The sequence below is a fragment of the Polistes canadensis genome, unplaced genomic scaffold, assembly GCF_001313835.1.
Source record: "Polistes canadensis isolate GaletaPanama2010 unplaced genomic scaffold, ASM131383v1 scaffold_38, whole genome shotgun sequence".
Taxonomy (NCBI): Eukaryota; Metazoa; Arthropoda; class Insecta; order Hymenoptera; family Vespidae; genus Polistes; species Polistes canadensis.
This window is the reverse complement of record NW_014569585.1, coordinates 687,518-706,967: the sequence shown is the minus strand read 5'-3', so window position 1 is coordinate 706,967 and position 19,450 is coordinate 687,518. Positions and strand designations below refer to the sequence as shown.

At 31.6% G+C, this 19,450-nt stretch overlaps 5 protein-coding genes across 8 annotated transcripts; 2 read left to right on the top strand and 3 right to left on the bottom strand.

Moving 5' to 3' along the window:
- Nucleotides 1–58: 58 nt before the first annotated feature.
- On the bottom strand, nucleotides 59–11,469 carry LOC106784657 (CCR4-NOT transcription complex subunit 1). 3 transcript variants are annotated; one of them, XM_014744449.1, is made up of 20 exons: nucleotides 11,436–11,454; nucleotides 11,092–11,311; nucleotides 9,987–10,199; nucleotides 8,763–9,197; nucleotides 8,392–8,688; nucleotides 7,360–8,303; nucleotides 7,135–7,288; nucleotides 6,056–7,054; nucleotides 5,635–5,958; nucleotides 5,450–5,563; nucleotides 5,132–5,380; nucleotides 4,744–5,040; nucleotides 4,412–4,654; nucleotides 3,740–4,156; nucleotides 3,401–3,664; nucleotides 2,490–2,707; nucleotides 2,193–2,399; nucleotides 1,997–2,123; nucleotides 390–1,918; nucleotides 59–309 (listed from the first exon to the last, which is right to left on the bottom strand). In XM_014744449.1, exons 2-20 carry the CDS (start codon nucleotides 11,191–11,193, stop codon nucleotides 231–233), a joined length of 7,212 nt encoding a protein of 2,403 aa, XP_014599935.1. In that variant the 5' UTR covers nucleotides 11,194–11,311; nucleotides 11,436–11,454; the 3' UTR covers nucleotides 59–230. The 3 variants fall into 3 exon arrangements, with proteins under 3 accessions (XP_014599935.1, XP_014599934.1, XP_014599936.1); XM_014744448.1 differs by having other exon boundaries at nucleotides 11,092–11,469; XM_014744450.1 differs by having other exon boundaries at nucleotides 2,003–2,123; nucleotides 11,092–11,469.
- Nucleotides 11,470–11,930: 461 nt separating this feature from the next.
- Nucleotides 11,931–13,757, top strand: LOC106784664 (endothelial differentiation-related factor 1 homolog). Its single transcript, XM_014744461.1, has 4 exons — nucleotides 11,931–12,180; nucleotides 12,554–12,605; nucleotides 12,846–13,006; nucleotides 13,354–13,757. The coding sequence occupies exons 1-4, from the start codon at nucleotides 12,106–12,108 to the stop codon at nucleotides 13,507–13,509; spliced, it is 444 nt and encodes a 147-aa protein (XP_014599947.1). The 5' UTR covers nucleotides 11,931–12,105; the 3' UTR covers nucleotides 13,510–13,757.
- Nucleotides 13,727–15,318, bottom strand: LOC106784663 (proteasome subunit beta type-1). The gene is made up of 4 exons (XM_014744460.1): nucleotides 15,056–15,318; nucleotides 14,670–14,859; nucleotides 14,362–14,598; nucleotides 13,727–14,285 (listed from the first exon to the last, which is right to left on the bottom strand). Exons 1-4 carry the CDS (start codon nucleotides 15,154–15,156, stop codon nucleotides 14,100–14,102), a joined length of 714 nt encoding a protein of 237 aa, XP_014599946.1. The 5' UTR covers nucleotides 15,157–15,318; the 3' UTR covers nucleotides 13,727–14,099.
- Nucleotides 15,319–15,552: 234 nt separating this feature from the next.
- On the bottom strand, nucleotides 15,553–16,917 carry LOC106784662 (39S ribosomal protein L46, mitochondrial). The gene is made up of 4 exons (XM_014744459.1): nucleotides 16,632–16,917; nucleotides 16,183–16,554; nucleotides 15,974–16,116; nucleotides 15,553–15,888 (listed from the first exon to the last, which is right to left on the bottom strand). The coding sequence occupies exons 1-4, from the start codon at nucleotides 16,678–16,680 to the stop codon at nucleotides 15,616–15,618; spliced, it is 837 nt and encodes a 278-aa protein (XP_014599945.1). The 5' UTR covers nucleotides 16,681–16,917; the 3' UTR covers nucleotides 15,553–15,615.
- LOC106784661 (lariat debranching enzyme) lies at nucleotides 16,912–19,289 on the top strand. 2 transcript variants are annotated; one of them, XM_014744458.1, is made up of 7 exons: nucleotides 16,920–17,006; nucleotides 17,206–17,551; nucleotides 17,621–17,670; nucleotides 17,770–17,912; nucleotides 18,019–18,119; nucleotides 18,199–18,941; nucleotides 19,031–19,289. In XM_014744458.1, exons 2-7 carry the CDS (start codon nucleotides 17,355–17,357, stop codon nucleotides 19,111–19,113), a joined length of 1,317 nt encoding a protein of 438 aa, XP_014599944.1. In that variant the 5' UTR covers nucleotides 16,920–17,006; nucleotides 17,206–17,354; the 3' UTR covers nucleotides 19,114–19,289. The 2 variants fall into 2 exon arrangements, with proteins under 2 accessions (XP_014599943.1, XP_014599944.1); XM_014744457.1 differs by having other exon boundaries at nucleotides 16,912–17,006; nucleotides 17,621–17,912.
- The last annotated feature ends 161 nt before the right edge of the window (nucleotides 19,290–19,450 follow it).

The following is a 19,450-nucleotide window of genomic DNA, read 5'->3' as shown; positions in this document are numbered from 1 at the left end:
TGAGAATAGCTGTTTCGTGTCCCTTCCCGAAAATGCATTATAATATAAACACATATATACACACATATATGTTATATATATATATTTAATACCTAACCATCAAGAAATATTATGCCCAATGTATGGTACATCTATTCGTACAATAACAACTTTTTACACTTACTTATTTACGATTGTTCGTTTGTTTTGTTTACTGTACATAAATAGACAATGGAAAACAAAATATCTTATCACTCCGGAATTTCCGATTCGGGTGTAGGCTGCACTTGTTTTTGAACCATACATGATCGAGCTACCGATTCGAACAACCTGCAATAAAAATTATATGTTTTAACGGTCTCTTATATATAAGAATAAAAATAAAAAAAGATAATATCTACAAAACATACTTTTCTATTTCTGGGGCGCAATGAACAAATTCGTGCGTCCAGAACTTGTATGTAGGATTCTTAATGAGTTCGATGAATGTAATAAGAAGGCCCCAAGGATGAGGTCTGTTGACAATGAGTCTTTCGAGAAGGACCCTCGTAATTTGTTCCTGTATTGCTTCAGTATTGGCTTCAGCAAATAAATAAAGTAGCGTACAACTGAAATAATGTGTATGGCTATTGGGATAGCGAAGTTGATTAGCAATAGCATTTAAAAATAAGTAACGACCTTCGGTATCAAGATCGACAGCAAGATTTTGGAATATGTCCATGTGCGCGGAATGCGCGATTGTAGACATGTTAGGTGTATGGCCTTTACTACGTATGAAGGAAATTGCTTGGGTTCCAACATAAAGAACTAAAGCATTCATCAACTGAATGTTATATCTTACACCAGCTTCCTGAGATACTTGTAGATTGCTGCGTAATTCTGACAAGAATGTAACTGGTGCACGAGCTTTCAAATAAGAATCTAATTCCTTTTTAAAACTGAGTGGCTGAATCATGGAAGCAAAATTAGTTAGCACTCTTGGAGCATGGGCAATTTCTTGAAGCATATCAACTTTTAAATTGGGAGTAAATGGATCAGGCAAGCGCATATTTCTTGGGAATGCGCTTAATATAAGATTTCTCATTTGTATACAATTGGGTGGAATTACGTCACAAAATCCATAATGATAATCGCAAAGGAACTCTGGAAAATCGTGAAGTAATACGAGTAATACTCGAAGAGTACCTTTGTACAGAAGCGTTACGGGTTTTGCAAGTTCTGCGTTGCGCAGATAAGGAGCAAGATATTTGAATAAGTCAATGAGAAGTTGAGCATACATTCCCCAACATTTTTGTTGGGGAGTAATAGCTAGCATACGTCCAATGAAAACCCTGTGGGAAACGAGCTCCAACCAGGCATAACAAAAGCCTGAAGCTTTGGCAGGTCTTAATATATGTAACGTATGACAGAAGGCTGTCAAAACTTGGTAATTGACTGCTTCTAATACAGGTTCAGGAGCACAAAGCTCTAAGAAGAGCATGATGAAAATTCTATGGTATGGTAATTGTTGGAAATCTGTTCCACGCATTTCGTGATCTTGTAATAATACTCCAGCAACTATTCCAAGTACTTTGTTTAATAAATTGATTTTCGTATGAGTATTTGTTGTATCACCAGAATGTTTTACCAATAGTGCAACTAAGCGCACAAAAGCGTCTAACGAGTGAAAACATTTCGCGCGAACAACTGAAGCAACCGCATTGGTTTCAGTTAATGCACGATAACAAAGGTCCACGCACATTTGAGTGCTTAATTTAAAAAATCTAGTTATGAGGTCATCCGTTTTTAAAATTCCATGGATATTCATTTGATGAACGAACATTCCAAATGCTTTAGTAGGATCACGAGAATTAGTAGGATTATGATGCATTGTAACCCATTCACGTAATAAATATTCAGTTTTCTCCATTAATCCTGGCGGATCATCAAAATCACGGGCCTGTAATTAAGAAGTATGAAATAAATAACAAATTAAAACTAATATCTTTGAACCTAAAATACCGCAGAATTTACTTACTCTCACCTGGAGAATTCCAGAATGGATATGTGCTGTCGGTCCTGCAGGTGCACGATCGGCTAGTACTGCAGGGTCATGGTTTGCACGTAAGGATTCTATTAGACTGGTAAGTCTAAAGAGTGGAATTCTATAGGAAACACATAAAAAGAAACACTGTAACATAATGCAATATCTCTAATATTAGTACAATATTTACCCTTCTGGTGGAGCTCTATGATGTGCAATTCTCACAAGTATTTCAATCGTGTGAAACAGATCAGATTCTGTTACATGTGTCGTTTGTCTCTCATCAATAAGGTATAGCTGAACCAACTGCATAGCAAATGCAGTTGCCATAGCATTACTAGCATCCATAGCTTGCGCTAGAGATAAATCATACTGTGGAAGACTGATCAAATGAGATCTAAAAAGTTAAAACATTCATATAATTTCATATAAATTACCATTGTGAATTATATGCTGTAACTGTTAAGTTTTATATGTTTAAATATACCTTATCAAACAATCCACTGCTTCAAAGTTATAACGAAAATCTTCTCTACATTCCGTTAAGAAACGAGTGACGTGTTTGTTTGTCCACTGCATACCATAAGCACGTGGATCTTGAAGACATTTCAGAATACGTAAATGAAGTTCTCTATAACGTAGGATTATTTCTGAATCCATCACTCCACTAGATATAGTAGGACCATCCAGCAATCCTTCGACAGCCTGGAATATTCGTTGACAATAAATTTATTTTTAACCTCTTGCACACTATGCTGAAATTCGGAATAAGTCGTGCCTAACCTATGCACGCAAATGGTCGCAAAAAGAGTCGAAGCGACAGAACCAGAGAGTCATAACTTTAAACACGATATCTTACGACTGAGTGTAAAATAGCCGCGCTCGTGTTTACTAGATGTGATGGTGTTCTTGTGAAATTCAAATGAATTTGAATCAAAATCTTTTTGCTCCTTTTTTTATACATGCTGGAGGCTTTGACAAAATTAGAAATAATCAAGAATATTATTTTTTGTGAAGAAGACTGTACGAAACGTGTACACCTCGTTTAATGGAATAATAATAACTGAAGAACGACTGAAGTTTTCTTGACCTCGTCGAATGCATATATTTACTACGTTTTCAAATATTATCTTAACTACGACAATGTATCCTAAGTAGCACGTAAACTGCATTGGGACACAAGATATAAAATACTCATTCATATAAAGAAGAGAAAAGAAGAGAGATACGAGCCCATTCAGACGTTTTTGTTTGGCCCGAGATTAAGACCACGAATACAGCTCGTGATATTCATGTTCGGTCTAAAATTTTCATCACGAATCAGACTTGTGAAAATAGTGCAAGGGATTAATAAATATTATTAGTTCCATATATTTAGTATTATGGAGGAGTTCTTACTTTTTTCAGAAGCGTCATTGCAGCACCTGCATCCCTTGATCTTCTAGTATGAATAATAGATTCTAAAAGACTATGAAGTGCTACATGATGTTGAGGCGGTGCTGCTGGACCCATTGCAGAAAGCAGGACGTCTACCTCGGCTGCTAGTTTTTCTAACATCGCTCCAACTTCATCGTTACTTACAGCAGCTGCGTAAGCAGCTACTTGTTGTGCTGTTGCTACTGCAACGGCTGAATTAGTAGCAAACGGAGTTACAGTAGTTTCCTTAAAAACGAAAATATAGAAAAGAATTAATATTAATGATATTATGAAAAGAATAAATTAAATTTAAAAGATTACCGTCACTGGTTTTGGCACGAAAAGCGCTTGAGTATCTCTTTCAGATAATGGCAAAAATCCAGGAATATTTCTAGCAAATTCTTCATACACAGCCATTTGTTGAGGAGTTACTCCACCAACTTTTAATCGAATTTGTTCTGGCATTCTTTCAGCTTGATATTTAGCTAAAGGATCACAATATCTTCTTCCTTCCTGTCGTGCAATTTTTCTTAATTCAATTTCATTGAGCAAACGTTTGTCCATCTCTGGTATTGCTTTTTCAACAGCTGTTTTTTGTACAAACGCGCAAGCAAGTTCCATATTATCGGTAGCTACAACAGTTGCAGCTTGCTCTGCTAATTCTTTTTGCTGAGCAGTTGTACCCATCATTGCTGTTAGAAAAGCTTGCTTCAGATTTGTACTTATTGATGTTAAAATCTAAAAAGAAAAAACAACTAATAAATCATATATATACATACATGATTCTATCTTACATTTCTACCGTAAAAGGTCGATAACTTTTTGGTGACTATGTCCATCAACTATACGTTGTCCACCGGAAAATGAAAAAAAAAAAAAGAAAAAGGAAAAGAAAGAAAAAAAAAATAATTGAAACCAAGAAAATGAACAATGTGTTGATCAACGAAATAGGAAAGATTTCTAATATTAATCAATAATATATTGATAATTTACCTGATCTCTACATGTAATCATAGCCATTCCAGCAGTTAAATTGCGAACCATATGACGTGCTGCTGTCCGCATTCTTACTTCTTCAGGATCTAAAGCAAAATCTTTTCTTACTATTTGTTCGCTAGTAGTTAAAGCTATTTTTATAGATCGATCGACTACTGGATGTATCCATTCTTGTATAGCTCTTTCAACAGCAGGACGAATAAACTGTTTTAAATGAGGATGCGTTTGAAATAAAGGTAACTGAAAATAAATAATATGTTAATAAAGTTGTAATCTTATGGTTAATCATATTTTAAAACTTTGAAATATTTTATTTATTTAATACGTACTTGATTATTAATAGCAATATGTTGAGAAATGTTAGTAATGCCTGTAACAGATATGTCCATGTAACTAAAACGTGGTTCTGGTGGTCCAGTAGGTAAAGACGGTGTTGTGTTAGCAGGGGGTGGTGGTTGTTGAGCAACTATAGTTCCTGCTGTCGTTGGTCCAACTAATTCTTCGATAGGAGCTTGCGGTTGTTGTTGATTGTTTCCTGTTTCTGCTTTTTTATTAGGATGCGACAATTGATAGTCCAAGTTGCGTAATTTCTCTGGATCTTTTAAATAAACTGCTGGTTTTAATTCCTATAAGATGAAATAATTATTTTATTTTTCTGAAAAATAAAACCATAAAAAAATAAATAAAAATTAAAAGATACAGTTATGTAAAACTTACTCCAACATCAATACTCAAGTTTTTACAAAGCACTTCAATTTCAAATTTTAAATTCAACTTTAAATCTGGCTCTTGATGAAGTTCTGCTAATACATTCATAATCGCCATTGTCCATGGATTGGGAGGACGAAAAACACGACTTTTTGCACAACTTTCCAAAACTTTGGCAACGAAAGGTACAACGTAAAGAAGTTCTTGTTGACCTTTGTGATATGCTTCAACTAATAAACTTTTTAAATCAATGTCCACCTGTCATATTAAAATTAGAATATTAATACAATATAATAACATATATTGTGTATTTAACAATAAAATTACCTGTAAAATAGGCTTATTTCTACCGAGAGTTAACATTCCAAGCCAATGTCCTAAATTTTTTAAAAGAGATCTGTCAGAAAAATTAGCTATTCCTTTATCACTGCGTAATAATACCTGATAAAAAAATTGATAATCATTTAACATAAAAGATTTATACGTATAAATGAACGCTTAGCTGTAATTACCTTAATATTTCTGAATGTTTCTCTGGTTACCATTTTATTAACTTCTGGAAGTTTTAAACAATCTAAAAAATTCGAATATAAAGCATGAAAATTTAATTCAATGCTAGCACGTTTCATAACCAGATATTGTGCCATCCAGGGCCAATAATCTTCGATGACTATTTCTCGAATTTCATCACACTTTTGTTGCAAATTTAATTGACTAAGATTATTAAAAATAAATGCAGTTTTGTCTTGTAACGCTTCAGGTGGTGTTGTAATTTTTTCCTCTTTATCTGTTGCCACGAGCAACGTATCAATATTAGTTGCATTTGCAATAGAAGGCTGAGATTAAAACCAATTATTCGATTAAAACACAATATAATGATAAATTAATGCAAATCATTTTGTTAAATAAAATATTTCTATATAATATATTTACTCTGGCAGAAAGTGAAGTAGTTGGTGTCGTGGAAGGTTTAGCCTGAGTCGTACTTGTTGTTATAGTTGTGGTGGTAATAGTCTTGTATGGCGTTGTAACTGGAGCCAACATAGCAGCTATTGTTTTAGGAAGAACAGGACCCTGAGGTCTAGTAGGAGGTTCTTGTCCTTGCAAACCATATTCTATATACTCAATTAAGTGCGGTGGAAATTCACTAAAGTGCTGGATGTTTCTCACATGTTCGCAATACGTTTGATAATCTTTCAAACGACTTTTAAAACGATCTAGGGCTGTTATACCAAAATAATACATTTTGCTACCATCTGGTTTTCTTAAAGCATCAAGAACAAATCTTAATGCTAATCCAAGTGTCATATAGCTATTCACAAGACCCCTTTCAATTATCCCACCAAATAATTGTGCTGTTATTTGAAGTTCTTTATCTGGATATTGAGGAAAAAAACGATATTCTTCGAACAAATTTCGAAGCATACAATTGAATACTTCTCTCTCTCTTTTGCTGCCTGAATCTTGAAATTTTTTCAGCATATCAAGAACTTCATCGATAGATAAGGTTGGATGAGGTGGATGATTGTATATACATTGAAAGTAGCTATTAGCTTCGTCTTCGATTTCTTTTGATACATTTTGAGGCATATCAGGAAATAAAGTGGATGTTTCAGGAATTCTTGCTTTTTCTATACCCGTTGGTGGGCCGAGCCTTCCTAACCCTCCTATTGTACTTCCAGGTAAAACAGAAGGGCCCTGTGTCCCAACCGGACCAGAATGAAGTTGTGAAGATAATGGTAACATTGGGAATGGACTTGGAGATGGTCCTGTTAATCTGGAAGGAGATCCAGGTGCTGAAACTAAAGGCCCAAGTGCTCCTGGTAAATTAAATGCAGAACTACTAGGTGGTCCGAGACTAGATCCTAACCCCATAGAAGCAAGACTTGTACTTAAATTTCCAAGTGGATCCACTTGCTTAGAAGAAAACAACTAAAATATTAAAATACGTATTGACATAAATTATAACAAATATAATTAACGTTTCAAGATTTGTACAAGTAAATACATACCTGTCCTCCTAATGTCGCAGGATTAAATGGTTCTAAACCTCTGTGTCTTAAAACTCCTGGCGGTGGTGGTCTACTCATGGTGCTTTTATTTAACATTAAACTGCAATTTTGTACCATTGTCATTATTGCTTCGGAACACTCTTGAGAAACACTCCTGAAAACAAAAAATTATCCAACAATAAGTTTAAGAACTTACAGAAAAACATTTACTACTAAAAAACTTACCCAGCACACACTTGCAAGCAAGCAAGTATAGTTGTAAGTGTTTCTTGTGGCAACTGACTTGCCTTGGGCACTGTAGGATCTTCTTTAATACCAGGGCCCATTACTTGTGGACACCGTCTTTGTAAAAATTTAACACAAGCAGCAACAAACACATCTCCATGGTCTCTAATCTTATCAGTCAACCATTTTTCTAATTTCAAATATTCACGTCGAGACGCCAGACATGCTAGGTCAATAACAAATGGAAATGATTGCGCATTCAACAACGCTGATAATGCTTTAAGATCTTGCGCAACATCTAAAATGCGCGACAGTCTTGTCTGATCGTGATCGCCACGTATATACCATTCAGCCATTGCATGCATAATAATAGATTTGATTTTCACATTATTAGCATGCCACGCATGATGTAAAATCACTGCTGAATTAGGATGATTTCCAAAAAATATAGGCATAAGTGTACTTAACAATTCTTGTCTAAGTAAAGTTATAGGCGGATTAATTTGTAGTAATGCTAAGACAAGTACGTCCGGACAATGTTGAATAGGCCACTTAAAGATTTCTTGAACTGGTCCATACAAACCCCTCTCAGCAATATGTAAAAGTAATTCAACAAAGTACAATGATCTCCATGTTTGTGCTTCCTTGCTATCTCCTTCTGGAGCTGCCTTTAATACGTCAACAGTAACTGAATGGTATGGATAATCAGCGAAACAAAATATGTCAGGACACTTCAAAATTTGTTGCACTAAAGAAAATTGACCCTCTACATTTTCCCAATGTCGATAAAAAAGTTCTACAGGAAAGACATCTGGAGGATATCCTTGATGTTGCAAACCTAATCTTAATCCCATAATTAATAAATTCAATCCCTGTCTATCTTTGATGATAAACTCAGCATGATCCAATTTCACTATAACTTCGTTCCATAGTATTGTTGATTGCTAAAACAATAGAAGAAAGAAAGAAAATAAGAAATAAAGAAAAATATACAAATAAATATTGGATTCATGAAGAAATTGAGTTACATACCGTTTCCTTTAAAGTCTGAATAAAAACTTCAACATTCCAAGTGGTTGGAGGGATATTTTCTGATGTTTTTTCTTTATTAGCATCTTGAGCAGAAGCAGAATTTCCCCAAAATGATTGTAAGCCTCCGGCATCATCGAGATTATTACAACTACGTGCCATGTGAGATAAAACTCGAGCAATGCATGCTGGAGATATTTCTCTGGCTCCTAGGCCAGCCAACGCCGATCGACATTCTTCTACGCTACTAGTGAATCCATATCCTAACTCCATGATCAACTCAACTAACGAAGTGCCATCCTAAAATAAACATTTTCCAAATATAATAACACCTTCCACAATTGCAAATATAAATAATAATAATTATTACGAACCATTTGATTGACAGCCATGTTTAATTCAATTTTGGCTTGCGGAGTTTCCCCGTCGCCTGGATACAAGAGTGGTGCTAGCACCACTGGTACCAGTTCACGGGGAAAATCGCGCCTTAAATTCTTGAGAAATTTTTCCTTAGCTTCAGAAGAGACACCAAATTGATTAGGAATATGAAAAACCTGCGAAAGTATAAGATGCAAAACTTCTGGCGATGAATCGTGTAATCCCTCCTCGTGATTCTTATTGCTTGTCTCCGAATTAATATAATTTTTAATTAATTCGGGTAATTGTTTTTTAACGTATTCTTGAGACAATGTACGAATATCAGTATTTTCTGAATGTTGTAGTACGATAGCATAAGCAACTTCTTGTACTAATGTCAGTCCCAGTACCTTCTTCAGGTGTAAAAAAAACTGTGGCGATGGATTCAAAGTCTAAAAAAAAAAAAAAAAAAAAAGAGAGAAAATTTAATGTATACAAGCTACATGACAAACTATATTATTCTAAAAAAAGGTTAGATTTCTTTTTCTTTTACTATCAACTTATACAGGTTGTCTGAGGTTTTTCTAGCTAAACAGTGTCAGCATATTTTATGCATGAAAATAAAAAAATAATATTATACAAACATAAATCACTTAAGTCTTCATTAAATATCACTTTAAGTGTAACATAATCGACTGGAAATTTAAGGAAAATCCCATTACTGAGTAAACATGAACATTTATAATTTAAGTTATAACTTTTTAACATGTTGAGTGCAGCGCCGATTTTGGTATTCTTTCTGCTCAGGCGGCAGCGAGGAAGCACTTGCACTATAATATGTGCAAATCTCAACCACTTCTTTACTTAAAATATTTTAATAAAGTTCATTAAAATTATAACATAATTTTTTTAAATGTCATTAATAATTTAACCCTTAACAATGCCAGTCTCACACAGCAATATAGACCATCAAAAAGTTCCCTGTCAATCCCTAGAACCCACTCCGTTCAAACAAAAAGTTTACTAACAATCCCCAGGGACTGACGTAGCACTCAATATGTTAATAAAGCTTTAAATGATTTATGTTCATATAACATCTTTTTATTATTTTAGTGCGTAGAATACAGGAACACTATTTGACTGGATAAATCTTTGCCTGTCTGCATATTAAGACAAAGATAACGCTTGATAAAATATACTGTATTATAAAATGGAAATAAATAGGACATGCAAAAGTAAACCTTCTGTTGATGTAAAGGATGATCTATTGCAAAACAGAAGTTAGAAATCAGAGAAGGCTTGCTGAGCAGATTGGTACACTCTTGCTTTAGAAGCTGTACTTGAAAATAATCCTTCGCACTTGATTCCGGTGGCTCTCCAGTAGAGAAATCGACGTATGAGAGCAAAGAGCGTAGCAAGTGTCGGTCTGCCTCCAGACCTTTCCACTGTACCAACTGAAATAGAGAATAGTGACTGATTTTATAATTAACAATTATTTCTTATAAATATTACTTTACATGTATATACATACATCAATATGTAAAAATAGAATAAAACAAGTATACTATATGTAAAAATAAGTCGTGAAATAGCTTACACAGTATGTTCTCTCTCTTTCTATTTCTATTTCTTTCTCTTTCTCTTTCTCTTTCTCTTTCTCTCTCTCTCTCTCTCTCTCTCACACATAACACACACTCTCTCACACACACACTATCTCTAGTCTAAACTACATTTAAAATAGCGCAAAAATATATTTTAAGATCGAATTAAGAAACGTAACCGATGTATCGCAATACCAATGATCGATATACTAACGGAAAAATAAATTTCGCACGAGAGGTACAGGAATGAAAAAACGTTCGATCGATTGAATACCTATTCAAAAGAATACGTTAGAATGTGTATCGTTTGAAGTTAGAAACCAATTTAAAAATATATAAGGCGCGTTGTGGTTATGAAACGCGAAAAGAACTACGTAGATGGGAAATAATTGGCTGTATACCAATGATTAATTATTCGAGATCATAAAGTAATTTGTAACGATAAAATACGAAAAAAAGTATCGAATATAACGCTTGGAAAGCATATTGTGCTATCATCGAAACGACGTGATCGTATCAGAAAAAGAAAGGCGGGAGGAAAAGGAAGAGAAAGAGAAAAAGGAAAAAGAGGAGAAACAGAATGAGGAAAAGGAGGAGGGAAAGAGACGTACAATAGAACAACAGGTCCTTAGACCTTTCTTCTTCTCCTTCTTTGCTTTCTTTTCCCCCCGTAACCTGTCCCTCCGCCCCTCACACTCTTCACTCTCGTGCCCCGCCATTTTTATTTTTTAATTTTAACACTTACAAGTGATATTTCCTTGCAGCTGTCCCGAAAATTTTTCTTATTCAAATTGGCAACCAAGTAACTGATTTGTGACAAAGTAAAAGACAACGAGTCCAGGTTCATAGTTCCATGAATACGACCTCGAAAGCTTCAAACACGTTTGAAGCTTTCTTCGGTATCCACGAATTGCTTCCCCGGATTCTTTCTTCGTAAAAAGCATGAAAACTACATTGGCACAATCCTGCGACCAACATCGGGATTAATATTTTGAAATACTATTTTAGATTAACTTCATGGCGAGCACAACAGAATAATACTGAAAACTTGACACACAGAGCAATATTATATCACACATCACCACTTACACTTTATAGCACTCCACTGACCTCTTCAACTGGTTCTTCTAAATTCCTACTTGAATTAGTTAATATCAATAATTTCGACGATTTGTCGATAGAGCGCACTGTACCGAACCAATCAGAGCTGTCCGACATACATCAATTGTGCAACTAAATACATAAATATTTTATTTGTTTATCAAATTTTCATTATACACACATACTTTTTCGTTTATTATTAATATTAGATTTATTTATAGAGGATAAAAAAGAATTTGATATTATTCCTAAGAATGTTCTTTTTCTTGTCCAATAATAACAATTATGTAATTTCCAAAGATTTTTTATTGATTGTAAAACAAATTAAATATGAAATTTAAGTAATTAAGTTAATGGTTATAGAGGATATTTGTTTAAAAATTTCGTATTAATATTATATCAATTTGATTAAATCGAACGTATGCGACGTCGTAAAGATTACACAAATCATACTTCCGTGACAATTATTGTGACTTCTGGAACGCATTTCGAGCCTTGATAGAATCATCCATGGGGTATAGAATTCGACTTAATAATGGTAACTTTATGAACGTTAGAAAAGAAGTTACTGGAAAAGACATCTATTTGAGAATTGCGTGCTAGATTAAATAAAGGCACATTTTATATCGAATTAAATAAATAAAATTAAATTGTCAGTATGTCTGACTGGGATACAGCACCGATTACTTTACGGAAACGTGCACCTAAAGCATCGACGTTAAAATCAGAACAGGTATTGTATTAAATCTGTGCTGTTTAGAACATATTAGAAATATATTACATTGGATTTTTATTACTGTTTATTTAAAAATAATTATCTAGATAAGATTAATGAGGATTTTTCAAATTTCATCTTTTAATGTAAACCTAGCCAAGTAGTACCAGAATAAAACAATTGAAAAAGTTTGATTTTTTTAAAATTAAGAACGACAGATAAACAAAAGTAGTTATCAAGGGAAAGAAAAGAATTAGGAATAAAAAAACATCTACGTTTGACCTAATCTTATCTGTGCCAATAACTGTATCGAGCCTAATTTAACATCTTTTTTCTTCTTATCAAGAATAATTATGTAAAAGAAGTTGTGTAACAATATTTATATTTACAGGCAGTGAATGCAGCGCGACGTCAAGGTTTTGCTGTTGAAACACAGGCAAAATGTAAGTTTTGTTTTTCCAAGATCCACAAAATATCTTCGAACCTTTAAAAAAAAGATAAACGAGTATCAAATCAAATATTTTGATCAATTTAGACACATTTAAAGCATACTAATATCATCTAATTATCAATTAAACAAACTAAAAAATTTTATGACATTTAAATGAATAATCTTATTCTTGTATTATTTATAAAAGATCCATCAATGTTTTAAATGTCCTTTGGTTTATTTTTTATATCAGGGGGTGGTGGTGCAAATAAACAACACGTTACCACAAAGAACACTGCCAAATTAGATCGTGAAACTGAAGAACTTAAGCATGATAAAATTCCTCTTGATTTGGGAAAGCTTATACAGCAAGGTCGACAGGGTAAAGGATTGTCCCAGAAAGATCTTGCTACGGTAATATTGTGTAGCTCGGATATATTCGTTTATATCTGCAAAATGTATTCTAAAGCTTCTATTAAAGATTGGTTTCTATGTACATCATAAAAAAAAATAATACAATTATAAACATAAGAAATTTCAAGTAATTATAAAGTATGATAATGTTAAAAGTGTTGAAGTAAGTCGTCATTTTATGGTGGGTTTGATTTAATTAGCTAATTGTTAGAAAACAAGAAAAATTAGCTAATTACTTCTAAACGGTAATCATTTATGATGTCTTGTGATTATAACTTGATAAATATTTGCTATTGTATTAATATTTATTCTAAGTGATTAATCATCCACATATTTTTTTTTTGCAGAAAGTTAATGAAAAGGCACAAGTAATAAATGATTACGAGGCCGGTCGTGGAATCCCCAACCAAATGGTTATTGGTAAAATAGAGCGAGTGCTTGGCATAAAATTGAGGGGAAAGGATCGTGGGAAACCGTTAATAGCCCCCGGGACGAAGAAGTGAATCTCGGGGGAGTTGGAATCTTTACTTTCTATTCTTATATATTGCTCCAGCAAAAAAAACTTCTAAGAAAGACGGTAGAAAAAAAAGTCATTGAAATTACCTATCTTTCTTTCCTTCGGTTATTTTGATATTACATGCTACTGTTTGTCTCTTTGCTCTGTAAAATAAAATAAGTGATATACGAGTATATATATATATATTAGAATATCATAATTACAAATTCAATAAAGTTTATTCAGTTACCTTTATATAAAACATTTATTAAATCTATTTAAATTATAAATTACTAATTGCATCAAATGTTAATTAAATAGCATTATAAATCAATGATCAAATAAAGTTATTAATTTATGATAGAATGCCGAATAGTAATCAATCATTCGACTAGCATAAAAACCGTGTATGAAATAATCAATCATTAGATATTTTGTACGCATACATGTTGTAGTATAATACTAAACTTTTCTCTTTACGTATAACTGCATATTAATATTTGTAATTATGATTATATACGAAACATTGAGGTATGTATGAAAGCAAAAACTTTATTTATATATCACCACAATAATTCATATATCATATCCAATATTTTAATCCTTTCTTAACGGAAAGCTTCCACTGGTTATACCATCTTTGGTAATAATTTTTATGCTTATCCCATCGCCAGTGTAAATATCTCTTTCTGCAGCAGATATAAAAACATCTTTCAATACTAACAATGCTTTTTCTTGTGTAAGTAATTCTGGTGTAACACCTTCTTGATTTTTATATCCAATCTGAAAATCGCATCAAATAAATATAAATATTAACAGAATTCTATTTAATTTTATGTTTCAACCTTCATTAGTATACCTGATTATCAAGAAGCGGTTGTAAAAGTGCACCAGCAGATCCTCCAGCTCTGTACATTGACTTTTCGCAGTGCCCTATAGGATCGTAACTGTAAACGCATCCTTTACCATTCTCATCTAATCCAGCAAGTACATTGCTTACGTAATAAGGGAAAAATCTTTTATAGTAAAGCATAGCTGAAAGCATTTGAGCTACAGCTGGTGTTGTCATCTTCTTTTGATGTTCATGCTCGTACATCTTTTAAAAATAATTTTATTAAATAGTTCTGTTATAAATTAATATATTTACATATTATAATCTTAAATTACCTGCATACGAGCAGCTAGCAGTCGAGTTAAACTTAATGTATCGCACCAACAACCAGAACAACCTAGGACAGTTGTATCCGACAAAGAAAACAATTTTTCCTGTTTCCTAGTACAAATAGAATATCCTGTACTAAGTCGATTATCTGCAGCAATTATACAAAAATCTTCACCAGCAAGAGCAACGACGCTTCTATAAAAATTAATGTTCAATACTTAATTATTATGAAACATTATATTTACTATACATATATACAACAAATATTAAATGAATTTTAATGTATTTATGGATATATATATCCAAACGAATGAATATTAAATAAATTATATTTATATTTGAATTTTGAAAATTATTGACTAAACAATATTAGGTTAGATTTATATTTTACCCTCCATTATCAGCGTAAGGGCTGAAATTTACTTGTTTAATTCCCTCTCTTTCATAATCAGGCAAACCCCGTGACATTCCATTCGGAGAATAAAGAGCCATATTTTTAAAGAAAGAAATATTAAAATTTTTAAAATATTTAAAGACCAACTGTGAATGACAATACACTTTCAATCGAACTTAATTAATTCGTACATATGTCGCACCATAGAGCCTATATACAAGGAGGACGATCGCCGTGTTATAAATGTAAGTACAATATTCACAATGAAAGAATGATTTCTATTACCACTAGAGAGCGCGAGTTGTCCTCCTTGTATACAGCTCCGTTTGTCGCACACTCGATAATATCGATAATCATTGCGTGGAAATATGCTGATTTACTATTGGTCGTGGTAGTTTCGTATTAGCCATTCACGTGCGACGAATATAACCTAACCACGTGTTTCACATATCGATGAAAACTGTCATTAATGATATAAATAATTCTCAACAGGGTTTAAAGACATTTCAATCTTACAATAAATCATTTATTTATAATATGCAAATAAATAATATTGCTTACTCAAATATTAAAAAATTAGATATATGTTGATAAAATTTCAGAGGGACAGTTTTCTTTAATTCTGCCTTATCTAACCATTGATATTTCAAATCATTTGCAACAGATCCATTTATGTATCGAGCTAAATAATAAAATACCTTAGCACCGTACTTGCCGCTTTCTTTATTCGGCTCTAAATATTTATATTTATAGAAACCGATAGGTGCATTTCCATAAAATTTAACCATTAATTTTGTACCGCAAAATTCTTGCAATACTCTCTCCGCTGCCTTTAACATTGTAAAAAATTTTCTTAATATTATAGTTTTATTGAATATATTTATATATAATAAAAATAATAATAATAATGCTTACTTGTCTCATCGTTTCACCTTCTTTCCTAATACCCTGAGGTGGAATCCAGGATGCATCACCATTGATATTCTGTTCTACGAGTAAAACTAACGTTCTGTCCAACTTCTGCTGAAGACTAGTCTTGTCGTTAGATTTATCATAATCTAAAATGAAAAATGTATTAAAAATATAATACAATAATCTATTGAATTATTACTGAATTTATATACCTGTAACTTTAGGTGCAAATTCAAAGTTTTTTAATTCTTCTTGACACATATCTTCAAATTCTTGCATTGTTTGTGAAGAAACGACATCCATATCTGCAGCTGTTACATCCAACGGTTGCTCTTTCTTGAGTTTTTCTTTTTCTATTTGGAGCTCAAAGTCTGACTTCATGCTATTTTCATATTCTATTCTCTTTAACAAATTATAATAATTTGATTCTAATCCATTCATTGGTTTTGTTATAATTGGATGACGTTCAAGACATACAGCAGTTAACAAATCCCATTTGGATTTATTATTTTTAGTTATGCTTATAAATCTTTTACAATACCATTGAAAGACAGGAATTGTATTCTTAACTTCTCTTAAAATATCTGTAAAAAAAATTAATTTTATTACAAAAAATATATTACTTTAAAATAGAATATTATTAATATATAATTTTGTTTACTTAATGAAACATCAACTTTCAATGATGCTTTAAAAGCCTGCTTGAACATTTTTTTCTTCTTTTAATATAACCTAACAAATGTTAACTTTAAATTTAATTAAATGTGACTAAGTAAAATAAATATGATACACTTTTTAATATATATATATGTTAGGTTTATAATTTAATTTTTTTTAATTATATTCTTCGATAAGTATGCTATGTTTAATTCGAAATTAAATAAATATAATAATAAAGTGAACAGCCAAACATATGGCCACCAAATTGACTTCTAAAAACCGATACTAGAGACGTTGAAAAGTTTGGTTATATTACACTTTCCTTCAGTTATATATACAAGACGTTTTAATTTATTTTTATATTTAAATTAAATATGTAAATAATGAATTATATAACCTTTTTTTATATAATAAATTAATTTCTTTTTAATATTACTAGATTAATTTAAATTGTTTCTATAAAAATGAAATATCGGCATTTAAATTAATCATGAAGACACTATTTGATTTACTGTATTAATTTTATACAATATACACGAATTGAATTGTTTTTATTCATTATATTTTTATTTCAGATTTGATTCTACATTTTATAATGGGTGTTGTACTATTATAACCAAGAATTAAAAAGTAAAAGACAAAAACATTATTATTAATTTACTATATTAAAATAAAAATAAATAAAATCAATTTCTTTTTGTAATCAATTATTTTGGATTACAACATGAGAATCGCAATAGAAGGATGTGCCCACGGCGAATTAGAAATTATTTACAATAGCTTACAAGAGATTGAAAAAGTAAATGGGAAAAAAATAGATTTATTAATATGCTGCGGAGATTTTCAGTCGACAAGAAACTTATGTGATCTAAAATGTATGGCAGTACCTGATAAGTATAAAGACATGTGTACTTTTTACAAGTAAGTATTAACGATAAGAAGTTACAATGTCTTAATAATTAATGAATTAATTGTATAAATACCTTATAGATATTATTCAGGAGAAAAGGTTGCTCCAGTATTAACTATTTTTATTGGAGGTAATCACGAAGCATCCAATTATCTTCAAGAATTACCATATGGTGGATGGGTTGCTCCTAATATTTATTATCTTGGTTATGCTAATGTTATAACAATAGGTGGTATTAGGATTGCTGGAATTTCTGGCATTTATAAGAGTCATGATTGGATGCAAGGACGTCACGAGAAACCACCTTACACTAAAAGTACAATACGCAGTGTTTATCACATTAGAAATATAGAAATATTTCGATTAAAACAGGTAACTGTTTATATATATGTGTATATGTATATATGTATTTATTAACACAATTGTAAATTATATATATATATATATATATTATTTACAAGCAATTTTTTATTAACAGATCTCTGGTAAAATTGATATTTTTTTATCTCACGATTGGCCAAAAGGAGTAACTAAGTACGGAGATGAAGATAAGCTATTAAGAGACAAACCATATTTTAAGTATTTATCTTTTTTTGCACTTCGATATAGATTAAAATATTTAAAAATAACATATAGTATATCAAGTATTATATCCTAGGACTGATATTGAAAACAATGCACTTGGTAGTCCAGCGAACATGGAACTATTGCAATATCATTATCCATCATATTGGTTTTCTGCGCATTTACATTGTAAATTTGCAGCTCTTATCCCTGAAAAAGATGGAACTAGAGTAACAAAATTTTTAGCATTGGATAAGTGTTTACCAAAAAGAAAGTTTCTTCAAGTTTTAGAGCTAGATCATAATCCTAATGTACCATTAACTCTCAGTTATGATTTAGAGTGGTTAACTATTCTATTTTTAACAAATCATTTACTCAGCGTTAAGAATGGAATTCATTACATGCCTGGACAAAACGGCATAGGCAGATGGACGTTTACACCAACTGCTAAAGAAAAAGAGAACGTATTAAAGAAATTTAATTATGATTTAAAAGTACCAATTAATTTTGTACAAACTGTTAAACCTTATAACCCAAATTCAACGAACTGTCATTATGAAACACCTAAATTGATAGTAAATGATCAAACTACTGAATTTTGTAATATTTTGGGCATAGATGATCCTTCAGTATTATTGCAAATTATACTAAATGCAAAGGAAACAAAGGTTAGTGAAACATCAATGGAATCGACATTAGAAAGTACATTAGAATCTAGTGATTTCTGCGTCACGTACGAAGAAGACAGGGCATGTGGGGATAGTGCAAACAATACTATAGACATGATCGATAAAAATTATAGCGATGTACTACCAGTAGAAAGTATAAAATCTGATAGTAAGTATTTTAAATAATAATGTATAAATATAGTTAATAAAAAAGATTATAAATACATACATTATTCTATTTTTTTGTTTATCTTACAGGTAATAATCCCATTACACAGGTAGAACCAAATTGTAAAAAGTTTAAAAGAAGAAATTATTCTATGTATTCCAATACTCTTTAAATGTGAGCAAAACTTCTTTTTCTCAAAAAGACAGAAAGAAGATCATTGACGTAAAACCTTACATAGTTGACTTATTCCAAATCTCCATAAGCATAATTACATATTTTTTGTAGATTATAACTCTTTAAAATATTATACAGAAATATATATCATGAAAATATACGTATAAACCAATTGATATCTTATCTTGATTAGTAAAAATCAATTAATCGATTGATAAATGTGCATGTATATTAAGATAATATTTCTATTATATTTCAATGATTTACAAATTAATCAAACTACATTACATTACAATACATTGCACTGTATATTACATAATGTTTTATATATATAT

What these genes read in the sequence shown, in the direction of transcription:
- LOC106784657 (XM_014744448.1), bottom strand. Translation starts at nt 11,193, where the DNA reads ATGAACCTGGACTCGTTGTCTTTTACTTTGTCACAAATCAGTTACTTG. An exon ending in ATCCTTTACATCAACAGAAG is followed by an intron (nt 9,198 to 9,986) that starts GTTTACTTTTGC and finishes TTTTTTTTTTAG; the next exon opens with ACTTTGAATCCATCGCCACA. An exon ending in TGCTTGCAAGTGTGTGCTGG is followed by an intron (nt 7,289 to 7,359) that starts GTAAGTTTTTTA and finishes TTTTGTTTTCAG; the next exon opens with GAGTGTTTCTCAAGAGTGTT.
- LOC106784664 (XM_014744461.1), top strand. Translation starts at nt 12,106, where the DNA reads ATGTCTGACTGGGATACAGCACCGATTACTTTACGGAAACGTGCACCT. An exon ending in TGTTGAAACACAGGCAAAAT is followed by an intron (nt 12,606 to 12,845) that starts GTAAGTTTTGTT and finishes TTTTTATATCAG; the next exon opens with GGGGTGGTGGTGCAAATAAA. An exon ending in CCCAGAAAGATCTTGCTACG is followed by an intron (nt 13,007 to 13,353) that starts GTAATATTGTGT and finishes TTTTTTTTGCAG; the next exon opens with AAAGTTAATGAAAAGGCACA.
- LOC106784663 (XM_014744460.1), bottom strand. Translation starts at nt 15,156, where the DNA reads ATGGCTCTTTATTCTCCGAATGGAATGTCACGGGGTTTGCCTGATTAT. An exon ending in TGCTAGCTGCTCGTATGCAG is followed by an intron (nt 14,599 to 14,669) that starts GTAATTTAAGAT and finishes TATTTTTAAAAG; the next exon opens with ATGTACGAGCATGAACATCA. An exon ending in AACCGCTTCTTGATAATCAG is followed by an intron (nt 14,286 to 14,361) that starts GTATACTAATGA and finishes TGCGATTTTCAG; the next exon opens with ATTGGATATAAAAATCAAGA.
- LOC106784662 (XM_014744459.1), bottom strand. Translation starts at nt 16,680, where the DNA reads ATGTTCAAGCAGGCTTTTAAAGCATCATTGAAAGTTGATGTTTCATTA. An exon ending in GAAAGTTGATGTTTCATTAA is followed by an intron (nt 16,555 to 16,631) that starts GTAAACAAAATT and finishes TTTTTTTTACAG; the next exon opens with ATATTTTAAGAGAAGTTAAG. An exon ending in AAGGTGAAACGATGAGACAA is followed by an intron (nt 15,889 to 15,973) that starts GTAAGCATTATT and finishes ACAATGTTAAAG; the next exon opens with GCAGCGGAGAGAGTATTGCA.
- LOC106784661 (XM_014744457.1), top strand. Translation starts at nt 17,355, where the DNA reads ATGAGAATCGCAATAGAAGGATGTGCCCACGGCGAATTAGAAATTATT. An exon ending in GACATGTGTACTTTTTACAA is followed by an intron (nt 17,552 to 17,620) that starts GTAAGTATTAAC and finishes AATACCTTATAG; the next exon opens with ATATTATTCAGGAGAAAAGG. An exon ending in AGAAAGTATAAAATCTGATA is followed by an intron (nt 18,942 to 19,030) that starts GTAAGTATTTTA and finishes TTTATCTTACAG; the next exon opens with GTAATAATCCCATTACACAG.